The sequence below is a fragment of the Corapipo altera genome, unplaced genomic scaffold (assembly GCF_003945725.1).
Source record: "Corapipo altera isolate COAL_440 unplaced genomic scaffold, ASM394572v1 326, whole genome shotgun sequence".
NCBI classification, from domain to species: domain Eukaryota; kingdom Metazoa; phylum Chordata; class Aves; order Passeriformes; family Pipridae; genus Corapipo; species Corapipo altera.
Window position 1 is genome coordinate 2579519 of NW_020884945.1, and position 27264 is coordinate 2606782.

General features: G+C 43.8%; 1 protein-coding gene across 2 annotated transcripts in view; it reads right to left on the minus strand.

Annotated features, from left to right (window-relative positions):
- Positions 1-198: 198 nt before the first annotated feature.
- The window catches only part of LOC113956153 (ubiquitin carboxyl-terminal hydrolase 12-like), a 27764-nt gene continuing 698 nt past the window's right edge, over positions 199-27264 (minus strand). Inside the window, exons 2-10 of one of the 2 annotated variants that reach the window (XR_003530760.1) lie at positions 16808-16888; positions 12325-12538; positions 11216-11442; positions 9957-10033; positions 9091-9174; positions 8249-8446; positions 6253-6331; positions 1407-2507; positions 199-1285 (exon numbers count right to left, since the gene is read on the minus strand). Coding sequence is in view for 1 of the 2 variants with exons in the window: in XM_027662389.1 (XP_027518190.1) it covers positions 2406-2507; positions 6253-6331; positions 8249-8446; positions 9091-9174; positions 9957-10033; positions 11216-11442; positions 12325-12538; positions 16808-16888 (1062 nt within the window). In the remaining variant the exon portion in view is untranslated. Of the gene's footprint in view, positions 2508-6252; positions 6332-8248; positions 8447-9090; positions 9175-9956; positions 10034-11215; positions 11443-12324; positions 12539-16807; positions 16889-27264 lie in introns of both variants that reach the window. The other variant, XM_027662389.1, reaches the window with a different exon arrangement.

Here is a 27264-nt window from a genome sequence, read left to right on the forward strand (position 1 = left end):
GGTGGAGGCCCTTGTTTCACCAGCACATCAGTTAGAACCCACGGCACTGAATTCTTCACTGTTCTTGCTTTAAACCTCTTCTGCACAGGTTCTGTGGGTGCAGACACAGTAGGGTCAGGATCCATCTGCCAGGTGGGAAAAGTTAAGGATTGGAATTCTGCCTCGGACTGGAATTCAAGGAAAAGTCTCTGGGCTATGTGCATTTGATTATACATGACTTTTATTGGAGAGTGGTGGGTCATTTATTCTACAGAAGCAACATCACACCATTCTCTTCCCATTTAACTCCTTTTAGTCTCCTTATAAATCTGTAGCAAAAGTGCACTTTTAACAGTTTTTAATCTATAGTATATATCTTTCAATATTATCTCTCAGTCGGGTATTTCATTTGTAAAAATGTATCACCAGATATACAAAATACATGTCTAGTGTACTACATTAATTTTTGTATTTACTGTTTAGATTATTTTTAACTCAGTGCTCTCTCTTTTTTTTCTTTTTTTCATTTTTTGCAAGACTTAGTGATGACAGTCTTCTGGTGGCACCACCAGGAGAGGACTCACAGCTTGTGTATGGAGAAGAGGAGAAGACTCTTAGCCAGGAACAACTGTCACACAATAGGAACAAGATGACAAGGACATTTGCTGCTATCGAATGTGTCTCTTAAAATGACAGTACTCTGTATAATAAAAAATAATTAAAAAACCCAGTGTCCCTATTTTATCTTCTGGAAGAGGAGATGTGCCAGGAGAACGAGAACGGCAGCCAGCTGGAATACCATGGTGAGGGTTCATTTGCAGTTTGAAGGCAGGAGTTAATTGGTAATTGCTAAACATTTGTGGTCATGAGAGGAAGGAACAGACACATGAAGCTACCACAAGAAAAGTGAAATGCTGCTTTCCTGAGGACAGTGTTTTGGTAGAACATTGAATATCCTGTACAAGCCACAGAATTGCATAAGTTAAATATCCTCAAGAACAACAAGCACTGGAGGACAGGGGAGGGGCTGTGCTGGAACAGCCACACACACAGGACAAGGATCACCCAGCAAGGTGGAGTCAGGAACACACTCATTCCCACTGGTATTTAGAGCCAGCTGTGACAAGCTTTGGCACTGCAACAGGGCTTCTCAATAAGAAACTTGCACCAGATTTTCTGAGAGTTCTTACAAACTTCCTCAGTCTTTTCTTTCTAGTTATCCTTGAGATTATAATATATACACATGTGATGGGGAATTGCTTGTTTCAGTCTTCAAAGACCAGCAATTCCTCCTGTTAAGCAAGGCCTAGAGAGGTAAAACAATCAGAAGCATTTTTAGGGGGTGTTATGATTCCCAGATTACCAACAAATGACAAGGAACACTTACAAGGCAATGTCTGGGTTGGTGGGTTGGTTTTCCTTCTTACCTGTTCATCCCCTTGAAGCCTAAGAACACTTGGATTAGTTCCATAAATGCTGCTTCTCTTGGTTAACCCTTCCCAATTAGTGCTGTTTCTGTGGATTAGCATAGATTCAAAATGCACCAGTTTGCTTGGAATTGACTGAAATGTGGAACAGATTCTGGTTCAGAATGAGGGCACTTTTGGTTTATGCAACAGCTCCAAGAAACGCTGGAACTTCAACTTCCTACAGCAAGAGATGTTCCTTGAAAGGGACCTGCTCTGCTCCCCTGGAGTCAGGGCTTTGAGGCAAAACTGCTGCTTCCAAAGCAACACACAGCAAAGGCTGAGGTGAACACAGCTCTCTCCCTTCTGCAGAAGAGACAGGAGAGTACAAATCAGGATACAAAAGGCGCAGTGCTGTTAGTGTTCTCTGAACCCAACACAGTGCAGAACGGGAGGCTGACAATGCTGCAGAGAGAGGGGTTTGTCTGCTTTGCTTTATAAAAATGACAGACTTGACATTTCCAGTATGTCTTAGCTTTGTACTGCTTCTCAAGTCTGAGTCACCAAAAATATCCAGCAACCAGCTGCTGTTCATATCCTAAAATATGCCTTCAGCTGACACTGAATATTGAAATCGTTCTGCTAAAATACAGAAAAATCACAATGGCAGAAACCAAGGTACAGCCTCAGGCCAACATTAAATGGTCAGAATTCTACAATGCTACTTTTAAATCTCTTCTTCCATTCATGGACAAACAAGCAGCCAGGTTTCAAGTAGAGGTAACACGGATTTTGGAAGATAGCACGTGAAAAAAGCCCAGGAAGGAAACTGGAACAAAGCTCTTCTTGTGATGGCAGTCAGCACTAATCCTCCAAAAAGGGCAGGGAGGGACCTTCCTCCTCCTGCTGGCTCTGTCCTGGTCCTACAGCAACAACGAGGAACTGCTCCTGCCCTCACAAATATGTTCCATTTGAACATATCTTGATCCCTTTGTTTCTTGGATACGTGTTCCTTTTGCCTCAGTCTCGTGACTGGTAGAAGAGGATGTATCCAGACTCTGAGTTTTTGGAAATGTCTGATGTTAACCCATAGAATTCTTCAATGGCCTGGGCATCAATTTTCTGAAAATTAATGAGAGTTACAATTAGCTTCAGTCAAACCATCCCCTGAAGGAGCCCTTTCCCAGACAAGGGGTTATTTCCAGTTCTTGGAGGTGATGCTGGAAAGCTGAGCAGTATTGACACAATGACACTGAATCCAACCAAACATGTTCTCCACTTCATAACTCATTCACTGCTGAAAAAATGGAAACCAGGATGAAATAATAAAGCTTAGAGAATGGGGGCACTCTTAAGCTGGGCTACAAAACAAGGGATCCAAGAAAATGTATCCTTAAAAGACTACATGACATTTTTATATTTGTTTTCTCATTCAGACTGGTGTCACCTTTCCTGAGTATTTTGCAATGTAAACGAAAAAAAAAACCAGTTACTGAGCAGCAAAGAAGATTTTTGTACAGTACACGTTGAGTAGATTTAACATTCAGCTAAAATAACTCCAGATTTTAAAGCTATTGTCACCCTCTTTAGTAAAAAAGTCCTGCAAGTGCTACTGGTAATTACACCATGAAATCTGTGGATCTCACCTAATTATGATCTTCTGGCCATAAGAGAGCTTTCCTTCCTTAGGATCTGCTGGCACAGAGCCTACAGGAATATTATCACAAGGTTTGTTCTAAGAAGAATTAATTATCTGCGGTATTGATATAATTAAATGGTCAGCTTATATTTTAAGTTGTGAACTATGAGCAGAAAAGTAGCTTTTCTTTCCAACCATCAAGGCCTGTAGGGCATTTGAAAGGGTTTTCAAAAATGCAAGTTCTACATGTCTTGAGCCTGTTCCTGAGAACAACTGGCTTCAGATTACTGAGTTGGGTTCTGCAGTCAGGGGAGAGAAAAACACTGAAATAAAACCCTCCCAGGGGCCTGTGCTACTCAGCACTGCACTGGGGGGAGAGGATTTTAAAATACCTGTAAAAAAAAAAGATCCTAAAATACGTTCAGGACTCTGGATCCACAGAGATGAGAGGCTGAGGGAGCCTGAATTTGTTGTGGAGCCTAAAGGGAGACAAGCCTGAAGTTTCTCTTTATATATTATATTTCCCTAGAAATATTATATTTATATATTGTATATTATATTTATATTAAGCTGAGGAAGCAAAGAAATGCTCCAAATACAAGAAGCTGTGAGCTGAACACCTGCTCTGACTGGAAGAGGGAGAAGCAGAAACCAACCTGTGTTTCCATCTTAAAAGAAAGGGACTCTGCTCTGCCTCCCCCAGGAGCCTCCTCAGCTGCAGAATGTGTTGGGCAGAATGTTAAATCCTTGCTCACTAACCAGATTTTGGCATCCCCAGCAGCCTCAGCAGCTCTGGTTGCTCTAAGTGGCACTGCCAAACAACCTGTGAGCTGAGCCCAGCCTTTCCCAGCCTCTCCCAGCCTTTCCCAGGCTGTCCAAGCACAAGAGGAACAGACGGGAGATTTCAGAAGGTGCAGCAGCTGCAGAAATTCTCTCTTGAATAGTTTTGTTAAACACCTTCTGTTTAAAAAAGAGAAGGGGGGGGGAAACCCTCCAAGGTGTTTTGTGTTTTTCTCTTCTCCACTGAGGGAGTGCAGAGAAGCAAACATCCCACTGAGGGTGTGCATTTTCACACCATTTATTAACAGAACGTTACTACAGACTGTTAGAGCCACACTTAACAGAAATACAGCCCAAGAACATCCTTCAGGCCTTGCAATATATTTAGCAGACAACTCAAACATTAGCAACTCCTGTTTTATTTTAAGTGCCAACCAACTTGCCATGCAATCAAGCCTATTTCCACCACTCATTCTGAATGCAAGGCAAACACTTGATCGGGATCAATTCATCCCACAGATATATTTAGTTATATCACAGCAAAACTGGCTTCCTTCTTTAATTTCACTATCCACAGAGAGTACACTGGAACTGGAAGAGGATTATTCAGACTATTCTTCCCCTCCTTAGCTGACCACAGAGTGTGGACAGCAGAGTTTCACCAGCTGCAGCTTTAGAGTAACAACCAGTGGAGGGTTTCACAACTACTCTGAGGGTTCTGCAGCCTCACCTGGCACTAAAAGTGATGTTGTTTCCTATGAACTGAGCTGAACTACCCTTTGCTCACTTCCAAACATCCATCCTGGCTCTCCAAACCAAAGGCAGTTCTTGAAGACCATTCACAGGCTGCAAATCAGCAAGGACATGCAGCCCTTCCCTCCAAGTGCAGAGCCCCCTGGATGGAAGCCTTTCCCTCCCTGTGTCAGGTAAATATTAGAGCATCACTTAATTGCTCTAATAACAACAACATGTCAAATTAGCCAGAGATGGGAGATTAGCCAGAGAAACTCAGGTTTCTCAATTCATTTTGCTTGGCACAGGATCCCACTTGGACTGATTTGCCTCCTGGATTTGATGCTTTTCCACATATGCTGCAGAATGTTTGATTATCATCTATCTGCCATTTAATTGAGAGTTGGCCTTCCAATGAGATCCTAATAGACAAATAAATATGCCTTCCCCACTGCTGACATTTAGTGGGTAATCAGGATAAACTACTTCCCATTGGCAGTTCAGAACTAGTCATTCCTATCACTTGCCAAAAATGCAATAAAGCTTTTGAACTGTATTTAAGGGGGAAAACCTTCCTCCTGTGCTCTCTTTCAGCTGCAATATCTGTACTCAGGAGTCTGGTTTTCTTGGTGGCCACAATTAGAATATAAAGTCTCCAAAGAGCTTTACTTTTACAGCACTTTAGATAAACTCTATAAAAGATGAGCTTGAAAAAAGAAAGGTACCAATAAAGTTAGAAAAGCAACATAAAGGGAAAAAAAAAAGTATTTTTTTCCACGAGGGAGGAACTAACTACATTCCAGCTTGTGACAGCTCCTTGGATTTCCTGCCCAGTGACAGCACAGATTTCAGAGCCATGTTTTGGCATATCTATAATAGTGCCAAGTGTTTGCAGATAAAGAGAAATTCTAGTTTGTCCTAAAAGCTGAGCTACAACACAGAAGTGACTCATAAAAAACAATTACAGAATAATAAGATGGTTGTTTTACATCTGCTTTTAAAATTCAAAGTTTATTTCCTGGATGGAGAAGATTTTAAAATATTGAATACTATTTCCAAAATGAGGTGACACAATTCTGTACTTGGTTCATGACAGAAACAGAGGAAAATAACCCCAGAAATACAAAAATGGGAGACAGGCGACTGTTGATGGTTACACAATCAGCCCAAATCACTGGGAAGTCACCCCTGATGCTCAAAGCTCAGCAAGGATTTAATAAAAATAAACAATTGAGAATTTATCACATTTTTATTTCAACACAAACAAGGCTTTTCCTGCACCTATTTAACACTTCCCATCAGGCCTCAACCTTGACCACAAGGTCTCAGAGGCAAACAAGACATTTCCATCTTTACAAAAAGCAGCTCTACTGTGCCATTTGTTCTACTGCCTGATATTTGCTTAACAATTATGTGAAATATGTGGATATATAAATCTTGTGGATATCAGCCTTTACAGGTATGTTAGCAGAAAAGTTAGGGAGAAATTTGCTTGAGCCCAAACATTTGTGTCATCTCAGGACCTCACCAGAGTCTCCCAAAGCCTTTTTTTTTTTTTAACATTTTTTCTACACTTCAATTTGTTGAAGTGTAAAAAGTGGGAAAAAAAATGTGAGAAGCTCTTAAATGCAGGAATAAAATGCAAATCAGAGACAAAAAGGAGCCCAAAAGATGGGCTGAAATCAGAGCATTTCAGAGCTCTGGCACAGCACCCACCTCTACAATGTCATCATCAAAGAGCAGCCAGAAGCCATGGCTCTTCACAATGGTGATGTAATGTCCACGGTTTGGGCCACTGCCAGGAAAAAAGGGTGGAAAACTTATCATTCCTGTGCCTCCAAAGGCAGGAGCACCGTCCTCCCACAGGATCCCAGCCACTGCTGTCACAGCTGCACTTCCCAGCTCCTCACGTTGTCTGATGTTACCCAGAACACTGTTCAGGGTCTGAAGATTTTTGCCAAATTGCTGGAATTTAAGTTTCTGACTTGCTACATCATCAAAATACACAATTTCATGTATTTAAAGAAAACCCACAACTCAAACCCATTATTCCAATCCCTGCTTTGCTGCATTCACCACTCTGAGTCTTGTGACAGCTGCTCAAAAATTCTAACTTTTGAATTAAATCAGGTCTGAGATATTTTATCTGCACAGGAGGCATTTCTTTAATTCCCAGGGTGGTTTAACCTGTGCCTTTCTGTGACTGCTGTTCCCACTCTTCTGGTAGCAGTTTCCCAGTCCAATCCCACTGCCCATATCCTGAATTCTTACCTTAAGGGGAAGAGTCAACAGAATGACTTAATTCCAAGAGTGAAGGCAGGCAGACTGCCCTGAGAAGGGAGGAGTCTGAGATAATAAACTAAATGGATGGAAAACTACCCTTTACTGACCTCAAATCCTGAGAGAACAGCCCAGGGATACAGTGGAAAACCAAAATATTCCCTCTCTTCAGGATTACTTTTTCCTTAGGAACTACATAAGGCTTTGAAACAACCAATATACCAGCTTCAGGCAAGAGAAAGTACTTTTCCAGTTCTTGCAGAATTATTGATAAACAAATTTACCAACACAGAATAAAACTTCTTTGTTTAGAGGAACCACATGAAAAGTAAAACTGTAAGGGTAAAATATATAAAACAAGTTCTGAGAACTCGGTTATTTAAAAAAATCTCATTTATCCTAAGCCTTTGGCAAGTTCCCAGTAAGAACTGAAACCAGATGAGTCAGGACTCCTGAAAACCCCATGTGGGATAACAGGTTTGAGAAAAGAAAACAAAGTCATTTAATACATCTGAATTATTAATCACCATTATCAAAATATGTAAGTGTAGGTACAGGTATGGCAAATTAAGAACTGTGGAAGAAAATGCATAGGATGAAATCTTAAAATGATAAAAATTAAATAAAACTACTGTACCAGAACAGAAATCCCTTAGAATTATCTCATCTATATTATATTTAGTCATTATATTTAGCTCTACTAAATCCATGCAAGGTTAGTATTGATTATATTTGCTCCTCACAAAGATACTTCAAAACATTTGTGTGCTCCAATGTTACTTCAACACTCACCCTTCCAGAAGGCAGTTACCAACAATTCTTTTGCTTTCCATAAGTGCTTTTTTCCTAAAGTGCTTAAAATTTTTTCCTCTTTGCTTTTAAAACCAGAAGTAAAGCCTCTACAACACAAATCTGATGAAGGAAACAAGGCTATTTTAAAAGCTCAGCAGTGCACAGTTTATTCCACATGATGGCACCAGCTTCTAAAGGAACTTCAATGACAAATGCAACTTACTTCTCTTTTAGTAAGTGTTTTTCTTAGATTTGTTTTGATTCCATTTAGCTTTCCTGGAAAGCAGGCTCAGGGTTTTGTGTCGGTTTTGTGTTTTTAAAGACTGAACTGTAGCAAAGTAAGAGCACAGAAACAACAAAGAACACCACGCTGGGAGAGTTTGTTTATCAATAATCTCGGTCAGAATTACCACCATATTTGAAAGCCGATAAAATGCCAAACCCGAGACTCAAAAATTAAAATTTCAACCAGTAAAAAAGTAGTGAAAAAGACAGAAAACTTTTTAAAAATAAAGCTATTTTCAGACCCCGCTTTGCCCGTTCCTGTACTGTAAACAGCTGTTGTTAAATGATGCTGTGGGGGACAGACTCCTTTTAAACTCCAAGGCCAGGTGTTCCCGGGGCAGGAAGCACAACCCACCTGCCACAGTGCACCACCACGGCCACCAGGTCGTACATCCTGTCGGGGTTGGTGGCGTCCCCCGAGGTGTTGAAGAGCCGCAGCTCCAGGGGGAACACCACGCGGTAGGACAGCTTGGTGTAGCGGTGCAGCTGGTCCATGTACTTGAACCTCTTCAGGTGCAGAGCCAGAATCATGGGCAGCTTCTTCACCCTCATCCTGCACCACCACAGCGTGGCCAACAGAGCACAGGGAGTTAGCAGGGACCTGCCACAGAGCTGGGCTCCACAGTAGCTTCACCAGGAGGAAGCTCCTTTAAAAAACATTGCTCGGCTTTTCAAAATGCTGCTTTTCCTCACTCGTATCCCACAACATCTACTCTGAATTATTAACTACACAACTGACACCTGAATGCAGGACAACTGGCTATATTGAAAACATCAATTTTTCATCACATCAACGGGAAGAGAGAGATGCAATAAATCTGTCTTGCTGCTCTGGCTGTGACCAAGTGTGAGGTGAGAAATGAGATTTTTTTCTATCCAGTGCTCACAGACAAAGCAGATGGGATGGTTTGCAGGGGCTCTAAGCTGATTAATCCTAACTGGGGAAAATGTGAATGTCTGGAAGCACCAGATATAAACTCTTCTGGGAGACACACAAAATTAATCTCTTTATTCCTCTGACGAGGTCACCACAAAGTTACTTGGTCTCTCCTCTTTTCCTTACTCCCTTCCCCACCAAACACAGACCTAAACAACCTTACCCGGTCCTTTTACTGACTTCACAAGGTGCACTTTTCCACCAACTGCCCATTTTAAGAGAACATCTCCACTTAGGCTGCGTATTTGCCCCTTCCTTACCTCTTCTGTGCCTCCTGTTTGCTGCGGCACTGCTCACAATAGTATTTATATTCACTGCAGAGAGTCTCAGTGTTACTAAATCCCCTGTGGACAGGAGAGAGGAGTGGGATGAGCAGGAATATTCCAGGCCATCCAGGTAAAAGTTACTGCTGATAATGCTGAAAAAACCCAAACGACACATGGAAGATGAAGCTCCTTTTATTCTCCTTGCTCACAAACCCATTTTAGGTGTGTTTGTCCTGGGATGTTCAGCTGGAAAAATCTGGAAATCACCCCCTCGGGTATTAACCGCCTATTTTCTGAGTAGGAAAGGTAAGAAACTGCAATAAGGTGATCGAGTTTTGTTGCCATCAGCAGCCATTCCATGTTTTCTCTGGTGGCAGAAATGAACTGTCCAGATCTACGGCCATTAACCAGCCTGAGTCTGGATTATCTTCCAGCTCCCAGCAGTTCCACAGCCATTATCAGCTATTAAATAGCAGATGCTGGATGCAGTATCCAAGCAGCTGATAAGCCTTGGATGTAATGGACAAACACATGGAGCAAATGTCTATCAGCAAAAACAAACCTCCCCCTAAACACGAGGAGCAGGCAACTGAAAGGCAGGAACAATATTAAAATAATCAAGAATTGATGATGAAACCAAACACAGCATGTTTAGTTTTGATAAAACTTGACTGTGTGATGTAGCAAATTCAAATGCCCACAAAATAAAGTGAAAATCAATCTTACATACCACTAGTGCTCCTTAGCTACTAAACCCCACTAAAAACCCACAATATTTTACCACATAGAGCAACTAAACCAGGCTCTTTCCTCCTGACCAAGAGCAGGAGTTTTTCCCATTCCCAAATAATCCCGTTTACCTCAGACAATGCGTAATTGATGTATTTTGTTCCACATCAACCGAGAGATCCAGAAAGTCCTCATCTTTGCTACTAACCTTAAAAAAAAGGAGAAGAGGTATTTGACAGCAGTTTAGAACTGGCAGGTTTCTTTTAACCATCTCTGGGATGGTGCAATGTCCTTAATGATAGAAAAGATATATGCACACACACACACAGGTCCTTTCCTGAGGTAAATTGAAACTGCAGAAATAACCTGATGTGTTGTTAAAAACCAAAGAGGAATATTAAAAAAAAAAAAATCAACAACAAGCCAAACCCCAAAACCCATGGAAAAAAGGCACCAAAAAAATCAAACCGCAAAACCTTTCTAGAAAACATCTCTCCCCCCTGAGGCTTCAAGACACATCTGATTATTTCACTGGCAAAAACAAGTTTTTAACTGCTCAGAGAAGCTTTCCCCACATTCCACTCTGCTCTGCAGACTGGGACAGCTTTTTGCTGCACTTCAGAGTGGAACAGTCAATACTTAGAGGGAAGGCAGAAACAGGCAGATGGTTCCTCAATTAAATGGGTTAGCAGGGAGGAAAACCATCTTTCCATTTGTGGAACAGTCACATTTCATTTCAAAATCCTTGAGATAGAACCCTATTAATGTCATTTTTAGAGCTTCTCTTCACCACAGAGCCAAAACTTTAGATTTAAAATGCCAAGAACGGTCCTTTCTGTTGTAATCACTTCTGCTTTTTTTTTCCTCTCCCCATCTGGGTTTTTCATTTTTTTAGAACTATTAAATGAGAGCAGATGACTAACTACAAATTCATGATCTGAAGGTGGTGTGGTTCTAATTCTAGATTTCATGGCACTTCTTTTTCTCTCAAACAGAGTGGCCACAGACCAGCACCAAGAATTCCAATAGCAACTCAGTTCATCCCAGAATTAAATAAAGAGGGAGCAACTCTCATGGAGAAACACAACATAAACTATCAACCACTGACACAGGAAAGAACAAGGAGACAAAAAGGCAGCTTGGATGAGCCAGGTGGAGACTGCCTGGCTGGGAACAGGGAGGAGAACAGGGAAAACACTACGCTTTGCTGAGCAACATACCTTCAGGAGTATTGAACACAGAGGTGACACACTCCTAACATAGGCTATGCTCCATATTTTAATAGAGAGAGTGCAATTTCATCTACCCTAATAAATGAAAAAGGGTGCTTAGCGTTAGGGAAAAGGCTCCAGAACCTGGGAAGCTCTAAGAGGTTTGGGGTTGAACGTACAGCCTCACAGTTCAGACATCTGGTTTCATTGGTTAGTGTTCCTTGGAAGATTTCATGGACCCACGTCAGATCAGCCTTGTCCCCCTCCTCGCTCTCAATGCTGCCATTCTGCAGTTTCCTGTTCTGCTTCTCCTGCTTCTTCTCCTCTTGGAGTAAGTCAGCAATAGTGTTGAGTAGGTAGTTCAGGAATTCATGTGCATCCTGCTGCATATAATTGTCAAATAATTCTGGAACGGAAGAGATCAAGGAGAATGAAAAAATACAGCTCCTTCATAATGCCAAGGCAAAATGCTTTTGGCCATCAGGGCATGCCCTGCCCCTGCTCTCCCCTGTCACACAACTGGGGGGACATTGAGAAGGTTTGGAAGAACTGCACTTTGTTGTTCTCACAAAGGGTTTTTGGTTTATCCTCAGGTTGCAACAAACAAACAGCTGAAAAACAGCATTAAGGAAACTTAGTATGGACATTTCTCAGAACTGAAGAAAATTATTAGTTTGGAGTTTGGGGGCTTTTTGTAGTTTTTTTCCTTTCCTTCGGGGAGGGAGAGAAATGAAGAAATTCAGACGCGTTGCCCTGGGCCAGCAGTTCATTAAGTCCACCATCAAGGGGCAAAAATCCCCCACTGTAAGTTTGTTATCTTTGCAAGTTCAAGCAGAGATGATAAATCAACATCCAGAACTTTTCCTCACCAAGTAGCCCTGGGAAACAACCACTAGTTCTCATCCTGAGGGATTTCTCCTGCCACAAATGGAAGAGCAGCCTACGAGGGCTGCATCTCCTCAGAGTTCAGCTTGGGCCGGGTCCATGACGCCAGTTTAGCCCAGGCCGGGCTGGAGCAGTGACCTGGGGCATGCTGACTGCAGCACAGCTCCAGGGAACACCATGCCAGGGGGGATAACTGGAATGCTGGCACATGGGCACGGCCTAAGCAAGCCCAGGAACAACAACATGGAGAGAACCCCTGCAGGACAAGCACACTGCTGGGACAACCCCAGAGGAGGTGAAATTTCCACCACAAAACCTACGAGAAACCTCTTCAACCTCGACTCAAAAAGGGAGTCGTGTTTACATTTTACACACCTTAAAAACCATTTATTTATTCATTTACCATTTTCTTTCCTCAGCCGGGAAATGAATTTCTTGGGTGGGATGACCCCCACCTTCTTCTTTTGGGTGGCAATACTGTTGAAGAGATCAGAGAGGCAGGTCAGGAGGCTTTCCTTCTTCCGAGGCTGCACTTTGTACGCCAACACTTTTTCCCGAAATGGACGACAAAAATAAAGTGCCTGTAAGACTGAGTTGCAGTAGCAGGTGTTGCCAAACTGGTCAAAACAGAACAGAGGAGAATAAATGGATTTGTAGCAGGTCTGTTAGAAAGGAATAACAGAGGTGGTTCATTAAGAACAGCACAGAGTGAGATTGGAAAGGTTGTTTGTCAGAGTTCATTTGCTGGGGAAATGCAGAGTTCATTTACTGGGGAAATACAAGTTGGAATGGTGTGAAAGACTGAGTCTGCTGGTAACAGCAAGGGAAGGAAGAGGAGACAACAGTCACAGGGATATTGGGATTACACATCCAATGTAATTAAGGGCTCATCCCAGAACCCAGAGTTCTAGAGATGCAGCACTGCTCATCCTGAGAGGGGAGATCCTGCTGTGGAGGGGTGCCAAGGACATAGAATGAAACAAATAAATAACATACTACATTATAAATATAATATTAAAATAAATAAATCTTTCTGTGCCTGTAATGGATTGTTTTGAGCAGCACATGATGCAGGGAAATGCAGAGCGCAGCCTCCAAGACTGAGTTGCAGTAGCAGGTGTTGCCAAACTGGTCAAAATGGAACAAAAGGGAAATAAATGGTTTCATACTGGGTCTGTTAAAAAGGAATAACAGAGGTGGCTCGTTAAGAACAGCACAGAGTGAGACTGGAGAAGTTGTTTGTCAGAGTTCATTTACTGGGATGGTGAGAAAGACTGAGCCTTCTATCAGCTGGTAAGAGAAGACAACAGTCACAGGGATATTGGGAATACACACAAAAAGTAGCTAAGGGCTCATCCCAAAATCCCAAGTTCTGGAGACACAGCACCGCTCATCCTGAGAGGGGAGATCCTGCTGTGGAGGGGTGCCAAGGACCCAGAATGAAATAAATAAATAATGCCATATCTTATCAACTAACAATATAATAAATAAGTACTTCCTGCCTATAAGGGACTGTTTTGAGCCAGGAAATGCAGAGCAGCTGGTTCCCACCTGCCCTGTCTGAGGGCAGTGTCACCCCTGAGATAACCACTTCCAGAGGCAGCTGCAGGGCTGGAGAAGGAGGCACAGGGAGATATCACCCTATCACCCAAAGCCATGGGCTTGGAGCTGCTCCTCTGCACGTTATTGTCCAGCTCCTGTCCAACGCTGCGGCTCCAAAGGACCGAACCCAGCCCTGGCTCTGCCAGTCCCCAGCCACTCTGGTACAGACTGTGCATCTCAAGAGCATGAGAGGAAAGTACTTGAAATAAACCAAAAATGGTAGCAAAATAGTTTAAATAAACCAAAAAAGCACACAAAGGTGACTCCAGAGCACAGACTGTTTTGGTACTCGGAGATCCAGTCAGTGCTCCCAAAACTTTGGTGTGGTTCCTGCAGCAGAATGATGTCAATAATCACTTTGCTGAGCAAAGCAGTTGAATTCATACAGCTGGAAAGGTTACAGGTTAGAGTTACATTAACAGGCATTTATACCACATGGAGAAACAGTTACAACTTACCGACATGAGGAAAATAAATATGCAAGCTGAGCAAACACAGGAATTAGGATAGAGCCTCACTCACATGGTTGTCAGTGACCCAGAAAAACAAATAAGTGTCATGCTAATTAAATTTGCTAAATAAATTTGCATACAACATAAAAGAATATCAATGCAGGCAAAACTAGTAAAAGTCTGATTACATATTATTGTTTTCAGGTGAGGTATCTGCTATATCTGTCCATAACCACCTCAGGAAATTAAGAGACAGAACAAGAAATTAGCATCTTAAAAAAGATGGTGCATCGTAAGTCAAAAAAGTTTACAATGCAAGGAGTTAAAGAAGATTTCAGGGCTGTATTCAGGAAGAAATCATGTCTAAAAGCAGGAATTCAACTGGTTATACATGTCCTGCTTTGGTGCTGCCCACATAGGAGAGAAATCGTTAGAACCAAACTAAAGGGAAGAGTTAAAGGAGTTAAAGAACTAAAATTCCATCCAAACAGTTTTAAAAATTCCTGCCAGTGAGACGTTTTACAGTAGTCCAAGTGATATGGTGAAAAATTCACTTCACAGCATGATTTAGGTTTTAAAATGTCCTTCTAAGGAGTATTTTCTCTTTCCTACCACCTTTACAGAGAGTAATGTGGGAGAACTTTTCTTCCTTGAGCATTTCAGATATTTTACAACTTGCCAAGTACTTTGCAACAAGACCAAGTGATGCATTTTATTCCAGCAAATCTGACTTCTTTTCATGTTGGAACAAAATCCTTCCAACTCTGAGCACTTCAGGGCCTTGGGAAACTTCTGAATATCTCAATTATTGATCTCCCCCTCTCTGTATTAAAGAGAGTCCTCCAAAAATGACCACTATTACCCAGCAGTGTCACACAAACTACAACTAGTTTGTGTTTAGAAGTACAAAGCAATCAGATCTTTCCAACCATGACCTGAACTTTGTTAGAAATTCTGGCTGGGAAAAAAAGAAAGGGCTGTAACAGTTTGTCTTTAACAGAGCCCCAAAACCCAGGTTTTCAAGGCAGTTCCAAGTGGGCTGATGGATATTTCCAAACGTGGGGCCACATGCACAGATCACACACACCAATGGTGTGTAAAGTCTAATGTGACCTAAAACACAAATGAAAAAAAGAGGAACAAACACAAATATTTTAAAAGCTTTTGGTCATGGTTTCTCTGGTACAAATAAATATTGTAAATAGATGGCAAAGCATGGGGGGTTTTGCTTAAAACTGCCTGTATTTAGAGTCAGTATTACCTAACTGCCCAAGAACTTGTGCAATGTAAAAATAAAGTTTGAAAGCTTATTTTAAGATAGAGTGTTCTTAAAATGAAACAGAGATGAAATTCTGGAATGACAACATTGTTCCCCCTCTCTTGCACTTCATTACATAGAAATTATTCCAACAAGCTGTCCCTTCTCCCAGATCCCCTGCAGTGGCTTTAGCTACAGTTTAACTGCAGCCAGGCTGGTTCAGCTCACTGACCCAAAAGGAAAATAACTATTAAAACCAAATTTGGAAGCCTCCATTGTCACCGAGTCCCACACCTGACTCTATCTGCAGTTCAAGAGCACTGATGCTGAAGCCATGAGACTCTTTAAAATGCTCCAATTAGCTCAGAATCGTGAAAGAACTGGAAATAGCTCAGGAAAAAGCTCAGCAGAACAACAGCATGGAAATGCTCCCCCTAAAGAACCCGGAGGAACGGAGCACAACTGAATTAGTCATATTTTGTCCTTCAAAGCAGAGAATGGCCGTGGTCATAGTAATTCTGGGTATTTTTAGGGTGCTATTTTCCCTCCTCACACTATTCAACACCCTGTTATTTATGTTACAATGGGACATGCCTTCCATTTTTCTCCTCCTGGAGCAAACCTCAGCAGCTTTGGAATGGTCATTAACACCATCCTTAAGGAACAGAATTCCGTGTGTTTGGATATCTGGGTGTCTGCAAATGCAAACTGCTCCAAACCCACCCACAAGCCAATTAAATGGGTTTCTAATGAGCTGCAATTAATACCACTTAGGAGCTATGCTGCCCTTATTTGGTGTGTGAAGAGACTGAGCAGCTTTCAGCTTTCAGCAAAACACACCCAGCCCAGCAGCAAACAGAAATATCCCTGTTTCTACTGGGTTGTCCCAAATTGGGATAGCACAGAACTACCGTTTTTATGAACTAACTCCCTTTATTCCCTGGTAAAAGGGGTCACAGGCCCAGCAGGATGTGCTGCTCCGGATCAACACCCACACTCTCCACAGTTAGTCTGGGCAGACAAGATCCCAGCCCAGGCACATCCACACAAACTGGCAGAGACAAAAGCACAGCTTTTTGGAGGGACTCACACAGGGCTGGGAGAAAATCAGAAGGAAATTCCTGCCCGAGTGAATGGCCCGTGCTCCTGCACAAAGGAGCTCCTGCTGCTCCAGCAGGGATGTGCTCTGGGCCAACACATCTCCATTCACACCCTGCACTCACCGCAGCACCAGGGTCACACCACCCCTCTGCTCTCTGCAGCAGCATGGCCACAACGCACACACTTCATTAGTTCACACTTTCCAGCTAAATATTAAAGTCTTATAATCAGAAATGGACCAGAGGAGGAAGGATTCTCTCCAAGGCTTTATAATAAATACTCTGTACTTCAAATGCAATTTTGTCTTGGTTAATCCCAAGGCACAGCACCATATTGCAGGATGTGGTGTCTGTGCACAGTCCCACCCTAAGTGAGAAGTGCCCATCAATAAAGTTCTCACAGACAAGCCTGTTAAATTCCAAATTAGGATATGAATTAAAAAAGAGCTTTTCAACCATAGCAATTTCACTTACATTGACCAAGCCAAAATAATGCTCATTCACAGGGAACTGCTCAGGACCAATCTCTTTCTCCAAAGCAGAGGCATTGGCGCCCTACAAAAAACCAGGATGTTTGTGTTAGAGAAAAATCAAACTTCCTCAACAATATCCAACAGAATTCACATATAAACACAAAGTTACTTCCTTTGAGAAACAGCACCTCATGTTTGCTGTGTTCTTCAAAATGAAACCAATGTGATGCTTTATTTTCATAAAGGTACCAAGGTTTCATTTAAAAACTCAACTCCAAAGCCAGAATTAGCTGCCTGACATAACAAAGTGTTTTCTACAGGTGAATTTATTTGAAAATTAACACAAGAAGTTGTTCTCACTGAAAGCATCAGGTGTCCCAGAAACACCGACTTCCATTTAGCCAAGAGTGCACTGTGAGAATAAAGACACTTGTAACACACAGAGAACAGAAACCAGATGGGCTATTTTATGGGATAAAAACACCTGTGTGATGTGAACTGCACAAAAGGGTTGATGTGGCTCTTTATTATTTGCATCCTGTGCAAAGAATTCTTGGAAAAAATCTTGCCTTCATTGACACTTAATATTAGAAATACTGTAATTTTCTCACTTTGTTTCTGGCCAAGAGAAGCATGATTACAGAACCACAAAAGAAATAAGGAAATAAGAATTTTATTATTCAGACACAAACTCAGATCACCTAAAAGTGCTGTAGCTTTGCTTAATTTAAGGCTGTAAATTAAGTTTACGTTGCATTTTGGCACATCCTTGAGTTTCCTGCAATACAATGAGGATAGAACTTGTCATTTCAGATACAACTGAAAAATCCCACTGCACATCCATATGGGTTTACTTGGCACAGAAAACCACCACTAAAGCACACCAACATTCTATTCTGAATATGGATTTTTTACAGTCAAAGTGGCTTATGCATCTCTTTCTGTTTTCCATCCCCCAATACATCATGCCAGGCTCCCACTTGGGATTTGGTCCCTTCCCTCATTCTCTCCAGCTTGTTCTTTAATTCTTGCTTTACGAACTAATTCTTGCTTTATGATTCTCCAACAGCCCTGAGCTGCATCTGTGCTGTTATTTATGGAGTTACCACCATTCCATGCAGAATCCAAACACTTTGGACTCTTAATTCTGTTTTAAATACCCAAGTCACCCCAACTACAACCTTCTGCAAACAGAAATCCTTCTTAAAACACCTCAGAAAAGCACTAAACCAAAAATTACAGTCCAGCAAAACTCAATTCATCTATTTCCCTGAAGCTACTAATGCCTTTTAATTGCTGAGCAAATATTTCAATCATCTCCCCATTAATATAAACCACAGACAAGTGGAGACTGTATAGACAGTTCCATCTGGATTGAGAAATAACTTATAATTTTCTAAGAGACGGGAAAGAAACCAGGAAATAATCCAGTTCAACAGGAGGAATGGAAACTGTACTTTTACAGTGACTTACACACATCAAACTAGACAGAAAACAAGACAGGCTCAAATTTGGGATTACAAAACCCACACAGTCCTCACCAGGTGCTGACAGATTTACAAGCACAGCTCTGCACAAGCAGCAATTACACCCAATTTTTTGAGGCATCAGTGCCAGTTCAAGCAGCTCCTCTCATTTGTTTCTCTCCATCCACTCCCTGCTTCCCAAGAGCTCTTTTTACCTCCACTGTCTCCCCCCCCCAAACCCCAACCCAAACCTGGATATAGGGACAACCATCAGCAAGGAAGAGCTCCTGAGATGGGGCTCTCCAAGTGTGCAGCTCCACCCTGACCTTGGGGAATGGGGTAACTCGAGTGGAACCAAAACTCCATTAAATGCACAAGAAGTGACACTGGGTTTGGAGAACTGTCAGCCTTGGAAAGGGAACTGATATTCCTTTACTCTGACATTCTGCATGTTTGAGACCAGAGAAGGGACATGTGTAAAAGCTGCAGTGCTGGGAAGTTCAGCTGAAGTTTCGATGAACAGTTTTCTCCCCTCCTCAGTGGTCTCCAATTTTATATTAAAGAGACACTGGAGAAGCAGCCAATTAAAGGAGAGACCACACCCCAGAGAACCAGTGAAACCAGACAGCCCAAACACTCCAGCCTGGAAAGCAACACACGGAATAAAGATGTGAACAAAGAAATTAAAGCAGAAGAATTGCAATTTTTAATAAATCTGTGCTATAAACAATAATCTACCACAAACCAGGGCTGCAATTCAACTAAGCCACCAACTTGTACCCCACCTGTCCCAACCCATCCAACCCACCAAGTGACAGGTGGGTTTTACCAAGTGTTTCCTTGTATTTGCAGCCCAAACTTTATAAATTTGGGTGAGTCAAATGTAGGGACAGATTAAAAAATTAAGGTTTCCTTAACAAATTAAATGCTAATTAAGGTATTATTTACAATTGAAGCTGTAGATGCCCTATCCCTGTAAGTGTCCAAGGCCAGGTTGGAGCAGCCTGGAATAGTGGGAAGTGTCCCTGCCCATGGTAGGGGATGGAATGAGATGGGCATTAAGGTCCCTCCCAACCCAAACCATTCCATCCTTTGGTGATTCTGAAGTTCCTTGTCAGAGAATATTTTAAATTAGCCTCCCCAAATCATAAAAAAACCCCAAAACAGGAATCATAGCAGCTGTGGGAGGAATCAAAAAAATCACCAACTGGTTGGGACTAGTTCTGAAGATGCAAATTTGCACTTTAAATCCGTGACAAACTGAAGAAGCTCCAGGAAATGCACGTGCCTGGCATTCCATGTGAAACAATGACATGATTCCTCCATGATTCCTCGGGGGGGGTCAGTGTACAGGAGAACTGCCCTGAGTGGGGTAACAAGGATGGAGAGGGGGGAACTCCTTTACAGCCATGTTTGATGGAAACACATCAGGTTTGTGAGTCAGGGGCAGAACTGGAGCCAGAGTTCAGCCACTCACCACCAGTGATCTTTGCAAGTTAATCTGCAATTAGCAAATTAACCAACTGGAGATGAAATCTAGTGCAGCATGAACCACATCTTGCCATAATGAAGCCTAAAAAGCAGCTTGTTTTCTGATTGAGGGGTGTTCTATGCCCATTTTCCCACCCCAGCTGAAAGATTTTTCCACCTGCCTCAGGTCACAGGAATATTTGCTCATAAGAAACAATCCACACTTCACAACTGTAGATACAGAAAAACCGCATTATTATCTAGAAATAAAATCTCAGCAAAGTGGCAAGTGTCCATAGGATGAAAATTTACCTTTATTATCTGGGGAGTCAAGAGAAACGCATCTCTTCTGGGTGCCACAGGCAAACTTCTGCACCTTCCAGCACTTTGCACATCTACAACCAACATTCTTGTGAAGGTACAGGTGAACAGGGAGTGATTAATAACAACTGCACAGCTCAGAACATGAGCTGCTGTCAGCTGAGAAATCCACATTTCCAGCATCCACATGGTTCTTGCTTCAAGTTACAACTTTTCCCCTTCTTAGCAATATGACTGACTAAGCTTCAGTGAAATCCTGCTGGACCACAAAAGTTGGCTGAGAATTACTGGACTATTATTCCAACCTTATGTCAAAATGTTTTACCCTGAACTAACACTTTTCCCCTTGAAAGGACTTCCCACTTCCAGTCCTAAGTAGCTGCTTTTTGCTGCTTTCCAAGTGCCTCTGCAGCCGTGGGGATGTTCTAAAAGCAGGGAGAAGTGTGTGAGGTGACCTCTGGAGCATCAAGCAGCTGCTGCTGCAGCTCCAGTGAAAAAGGGATCCAAATTAGCACAACACTGGGTCCGTCCCCTCGCTGTTGTGCAGAGCTCTTGTCAAAACAATCAGGGCAATGCTGTGCTGCTGCTTGAGCAAACAGGGAGCACAGAGCTCCAAAATGAGGGAAAAACCCACAGAGAAATGATGGGAAAGAGCCACGAGTGGGGACATGCCCCTTTGCAAGAGCCCTGGGATGTGAGGAGGGGCAGCACAGGAGTTTATTCACCATTGCCAAGCTGCAGCTCTGAGGGGTTTTGAAATCATGCAGGAAAAACCATGTCACTGCAGGCTGCCAATGGATTTACAGCCTTTCCATAACCATTCATGACCAGCTCAACACAATGAGATAAAATACCAAAGGTTTCTTTGGTTTCATTGAAGGACATGGGAATTTAGAAGCATCTAAACAGTACTTGTCAAGCTACAAGAGTTTTTTAAATGCTAACAGGGATGAAGCAGTTGCTTAAATATAAGAAAAGGAAGCCCTTCTCATCTCTTCAAACAATACAACTACAAAGTTACAGTCTGATCTTTTCCCAATACTAATGGCCCTGATAAAATCCACAGGAAGTCAAAATAAGAGTTGGCTCTGCTTATTTTGGGGCAATCAAGCATTTTAGATACTCCATTTACAGTTCATTTGTAGACAGTGGGAGACTTGCAGAAGAGAACTCTTAAAATCTAGATGGATCTCCCAAAAATTCTGGGTATCTGTAACCTTTGATTGGGGCTGGAGGCACACTCAGAACCTGTGAAGCATCACTGGTGTTGAAATAAAAATCCCTTAGGATATATTAGCTTGGACTCAGCACCATCCTAACTCAGTTTCTGGGCTGGAACAGCTTCTTCCCACTGAGCACCTGCCTGCAAAAGACATTTTCCTTAAAGAAAGGCAAAAAAGGGAAAAATATCTAAGAGATTTCAGTGTACACAAGTCCTGCTGAGATCTCTAATTAGACATTTGACTCTTTTAACAAATCAGAGCAGGATCAGATTTAGCATTTAAAAAAGCTGGGCAGTAGCTTCCAGGATGTGCAGAAAGGCTGCAGGGACACCCTCCTACAGCCCTGAGGTTAGAAAAGCTGGTTAAACACACTGCCTGTCTGAGGAGCGACTCTGAAAGAGTGAATAAACAAACCAAAAAGGCAAAACAAGAACAAGGAGGCCCAGGCAGAGCTCCTGCAAACCTCTCAGGGTAGAGAACCTGCACGAGATGGTGCAGTTCAGAGTCTGTCTGCACTGGCTTTGCTGTACTCACCCTGATAATTGCTCAGCTCCAGGACTGTTGAAATCACCCTGTGGAGGAGTGGAAATGGGGCAGATTGGGGTTGTATTGCTCCAAGTTTACACAACATACTGTCATGGTTCTCCAAACACAGATCAGGTGCTGCTCCCCCATCTTTTAGAACTCCTTGGCTGCGTAGCACTGAAGTCAGACAAAGAGCTGTGAGCTCAGGGTTTGCAACGACCCCTTTTCATGTGCCCAGGAAGGCTGTCACCCCAGGCACAACAAAGCCCTGTAAAGTGAACCTTGGATTCCAGCACTTTGCCTGCACAAGCAGGTGGACACACTGATAATCCTGAAAGGAGCAGGTGCACCAATGTCAGACTTGCCAAAACTCCATGCTTCCCAGTGCCATAGAACCTTCCTGACCTGCAGAACCAAAGGGAAACTTCCCATTGTCCACAGGGAGGGAAGCTCACAGAGCACACTCTGGCTGCTGCAATGGCATGGAGACCATAGGGAAACTAGAAAGTGCTGTCTTTCCCAATCAGTTTACTGCTCTGAAGCCTTAGTTGGAGTGGTTTCAAACAAATGAGTGCAGGGTGCTTTGTAACCGGCTCCATGCACACATTTATTCCATGAGGAGCTGGTCCTGCAAGGTCCACAGGATCCACAGCTCCCAAAGGCACAGACACTCACGGGCACTTGGGAAATCCTCTCATTCCATGCTCTTAAATTAGACAGTGGAGTTGGGCTCCAGTGAAAAGGATGCTGGAGGAAAGGTAGGAAGCACAGGAACTGCTGCTTGTCTCCGCTGTGGTACTGTAAGCAACCCATTCCCCCTCCTTGGGCACTGCATCCCAGATTTCCAGAGTTCCCAGGAATCCATCCACCTGAGAACAGTCCTGCCAGATCCTTCCTGACCTCGGGCTCCTCTCACTGCCCCAGTAACACACATAGTCAGTGTCTTGCTATTGCAGCTCTCAGATGTTTTGCATCTTTTCAGGCCCCTGAAAGAACAAACCCAAACAGATCCCCAGCTGTCCAAAACTCCAGTGTTTGCCAGCACTGTTCTTTTGGGAGTTGCCAAGATTTTATCCTGACCCTCACACATCAAACCGTGGAGGAAAAATGATGGAAGAAGTGGGGAAGTGGATGCTGTGGGAAGGCAAAGCCAAACACTCTGGATTTATGAGCAGGTTGTAACTCCAGACATTCCACAGGTTGTACAGAGAGCAAAGTTCACACCCAGGGCCATCGATGGAGCTGAATGTTCACAACTAGGACACAGTGGAGAAATGCACCAGGGTGGTTTGGGTTGGAAGGCACCTTAAAGCCCATCCAGTCCCACCCCCTGCCATGGGCAGGGACACCTTCCACTAGCCCAGGTTGCTCCAAGCCTCGTCCAACCTGGCCTTGGACACTTCCAGGGATGGGGCAGCCACAGCTTCTCTGGGAAATCCATTTCAGCACCTCACCGCCCTCATAGCCAAGAATTTCTTCCTTAAATCTAGTCTAAATCAACCCTCTTTTAGTTTAAAACCATTCCCCTTGTCCTATCCTAACAAACTTTGTCCTCATTTGTGTTACAAGCCCACTTTCAGTATTCACTAGGAAAGGAGCTGAAAATACACAGTACCCCATAGACACAAACCCCAGTGATCTGCAGTGCTGCCCTTTATTTTGGCACCAAGTCCAGGAACCTCCCAAACTGATACCTTGTGGAGCAAGCACTGAAAGCTACTTATTTTTTCACCGGAACAAGATACTAAGTGATGTGCATGTAAACGTGTTAATTCAATGCCTTAAAAGCATCCGCTCTAGATCCTGATTAAAGAATGAAACCAGAAAGATTCAGTAACACAGTACCTCTTCAACAACCCCCACTCTGTTACTGCAGCACTTTCCCCAGGTATTCCCACTCCATTTTTAACCTGTCCCAGCTCTGTAGCAGAGGCCCCCCAGTACAACTCATGCTCAGTTTCAATGTTTCAGTTCCCTCAGCTCACCACCTTGAGGAGCTCAGTGAAGTCACAACATTTGAGAGGTTTATTGGCAATCTGGGCTAAAACCAGACACCAAATTGCAGACAAACCTCACCCAGGCAGTAGCTTGAGACTCCTGTAAAATCCCAAAGCTCATTCCATGGGCACCTGCCCATCTGAGCTGGTTGGTAACTGCAGACTGGCTGCACTGCTCCCACTCCAAACTGCTGCAAGTCCAAAATCCAGAGAATGCAGCAATAACCAGCCCTTACACACAGTATTGAACCAAAGTATAGACAATGTGGGAAAACCTTGCATGCCTGACCTACTGACTGCTTTCCAGAGGGTTCCATATGTTTTTCCCCCTAAAACAAAGAAGGTTATTCCCAAGCTGGGTTTCAAGATGAATTTTGTTCCTTTCAGCTTCCCAAGTGAACCAAGCAGCAGAGCACTGCTGGAAACACGCTGAGCCAGCTCTGCCTGTATCCTCTCTGCTTTCCCCTTCCTCAGGGAGGAACAGAAATGCTATAAATGCTGTTTGTCTGATAAAGTCAAACCAAAGTTCTACTGACACAGGTGAAGTGAGGTGACACTATCCAGCAGTGGCACCCTCCTGGACGGAGCAGTGCCCATTATCCAGGTGGCAATGCAAATGGATCACTCACAAGGGATGCAGCTCCTCTCCAGCACTGAGTTCATCAGTATGTCCCCACTGCTGTAATTCAGAGGAGAATATAAGACTACACCAATTTGTACCCTGGCTTGGAGCTCCTCAGGCATGACTCACTGCTTTAACAAACAATTAGCCATGAACCCAAGGGAAGTGGCTCTAATTGCCTTCCAAGAAACAATATTTCTGTACCAGCTCACTGGTGACCTTTCCCAAGCTGGCAGAGAGGACAAGACGAAATCCCTCTCCCCACCTTGCTCCATCCTCATGTTCTGGTTTGCTTCTCCAACAAAAAACCAGAAGTTTTGTCAATGCAACAAACAACCCCAAGTTCTGACTACAAAGCTACTTTCTCCAACTGCCTCAGAGCACAAAAGACACACTCTGGGTTAGGTGGTGCAGTCAGGTCATGGGAATTCAGCCATCCTGGCTGTCCTCAGCCAGGAGAGGATTCCCACCTGTTCATGACCATGGGACAGCACAGCCCTGCACAGACACCACCTTGAAACAGTTCTGAAACAAGAACTACGCAATTTTCCTGCCTCAACAGCGTTTCTCTCTCCCACTTGATTTTGCAGTTGCTTACAAAGAGAAGGAAGAACTCCCAGAGCCCCTGGCAAAGATAAGGGTGGGACCCAAAGGGAGGGAAGGGGCAGAGCAGGAGGCAGAGTCCTGTCGGTGGCTCCTGTTGGATGTGTTTTCCATGTGGTGCCACAGCCTCCCCAGCAGTGAATCACAGCCACATGGACAAGGGCTCCCTCCCAGCTGCCCATCTTCACAAGGCTGAGGTTGCCACAGGGATGTTGTGAAATCACTGGAAAGGAAATGCAACAATCCCGAGGCACTGAGAGCTGATCCCACGGAAACCTGGGGGTTCTTGTAGGGGGGATATGGTTAAAGTTAAACCTCATACTGTCTGCTAATGAGTTCAGGCACTGATTTAATTTGGAAAGAGATGCTGTAGAGGACTTGAGTGTCTGAGGTGCAAGGGCAGGAACAGCAGTTTCTGGGATGATGAGGGCTCTGACACTGTCACAGCCTGGGTGGCATTCTTCCAGCCTGAAGCACAGATGGTGACGGGAACTGCTAGTAAAAACTGCACATTTTACTAAAAAAATCATGTGAAGTACTGTCCCATCACTATAAATTGGCACAATCCTGAAGAAAGCAGCCTCCCAAAGGGACTTTGTCCATGGATTTGTATGCTTTTATGAAGAAGACTCAGGTTTTTCATAATCACTTTATGGCAAAGAAAACAGTATCTTTACTTACTGACATTAACAGAAATAGATGCAAATAAACTGATTCAGGTTTAAAATACAGCACCCAGGCCTTCATTTTCCTGGGCCAGCTGAACTAAAAATGGGAATATGGACAGTGAGTTTAGCCAAGCTACACATCCACCTAAAACTGGTGCTGAAAATTCCACAGCCTTTGATTAAACAGATCCAGAAGAAATGTGGAAGCCAGTTTTATACAATTATTTAGTGCTGGCAGCACTGCCCAGCATTTTCTGCAGAGAAACAGTAACTTCTCCACTCGAAATAAAGTGAGCAAAACCTGCCTTCCCCAAAGCTGCAACACTGGAAAGTTTCCTGGAAAAACCTCCCCAGGGCATTCCAGGAGGACCCCTGGGGGGTACAAGCACCTGCTCAGCTTCCATCCCTCATCCCAATCAAAATCAGAGCAAGCACAGCAGCAAAAACGACTCCAAAGTTGGCTGTGTGTAGCCAGAGCCTCTGCAAACAAATCCCACTGGAATGTGCTCAGGTTTGGCTGCACAACCCCAGGGAAAGGTACTGCCTCACATGTGCCCTCTTAATCTGAGGCTCAGTCACCTGATCTCAGGAATGCATCCCAAATATTCCATGGATTGAGCCAATCACCCTGGGGTGCAGAACTGCCCAGCACAGTCATGGTTCAGGCACCCCTGGTGGCCTCAGTCTCACCCGTGTCTGTGATGGGCAATTAAAAATATAAATTATGTTCAAAAACCCATTGAATCAGATCAGGGAAGTTCTGGGAAGTCTTGTCCCAAAACCTTCCAGTCAGGTATCCATTGCCAGAACTTTGAGAAGGAAAGATTCACCTCTCTTGGTCAGTGTTACCAGGAAACGGCAAACACCCAGTTTGTCCTGGGGCTCGGTTCAGCTGGGTCTGGAGTTCAACTGGGAATCAGTGGGAAAGGAACAGGAGGACCCTGCACCCTTTACAGGGGTGAAATCAGTGAGTTGGAGTGCAGGAGTCCCTCCCAGGATTGCAGTTTGCTGCTGACCCAAAGGAGATCTAAACCTGCACTTGGAGTAATTATAATGTGGGATTATGAAAATCCTGCTAAACCTGACCCCCCTAGGCTGATCCCCGCTGGATTCCACGGATTCAGCCCCTGTCCCAGCTCAGCCCGGCCCCCTCCCAGGGGTAGGATCTCTGGGACACCTTTAGCTGCACCATTTCAGTGTGACTCAGCCGTGCCCCGGTGCAGACCCGGCACTGCTGCTCCATTCACACAGCAACGGACTCCACCAGGAATTCTGCACAACCCCCAGGAGCCACCTCCCCCGGCACTGGGGTACACCCGGCCCGGGCACCCTGGGGAGTGACTGCAGAGCCCGCACCAACCAGTAAAACCACCTTCACCCCGAGCTCAGCGTCACACCGAGCTCCGCTCACACGAGGGGAATCAGCACTCCACAATTCCTCTTCCCTCCCAAAGGAAGCTCCACCTGTCCCAAAGTCTTTGTGGCACCGGGCGGCTGCTCACAGCCCCCCGGGAGGGATGACTCCTGATCCCTGGGTGCTCCGTGCCCCCCCCCCCCCCCCCC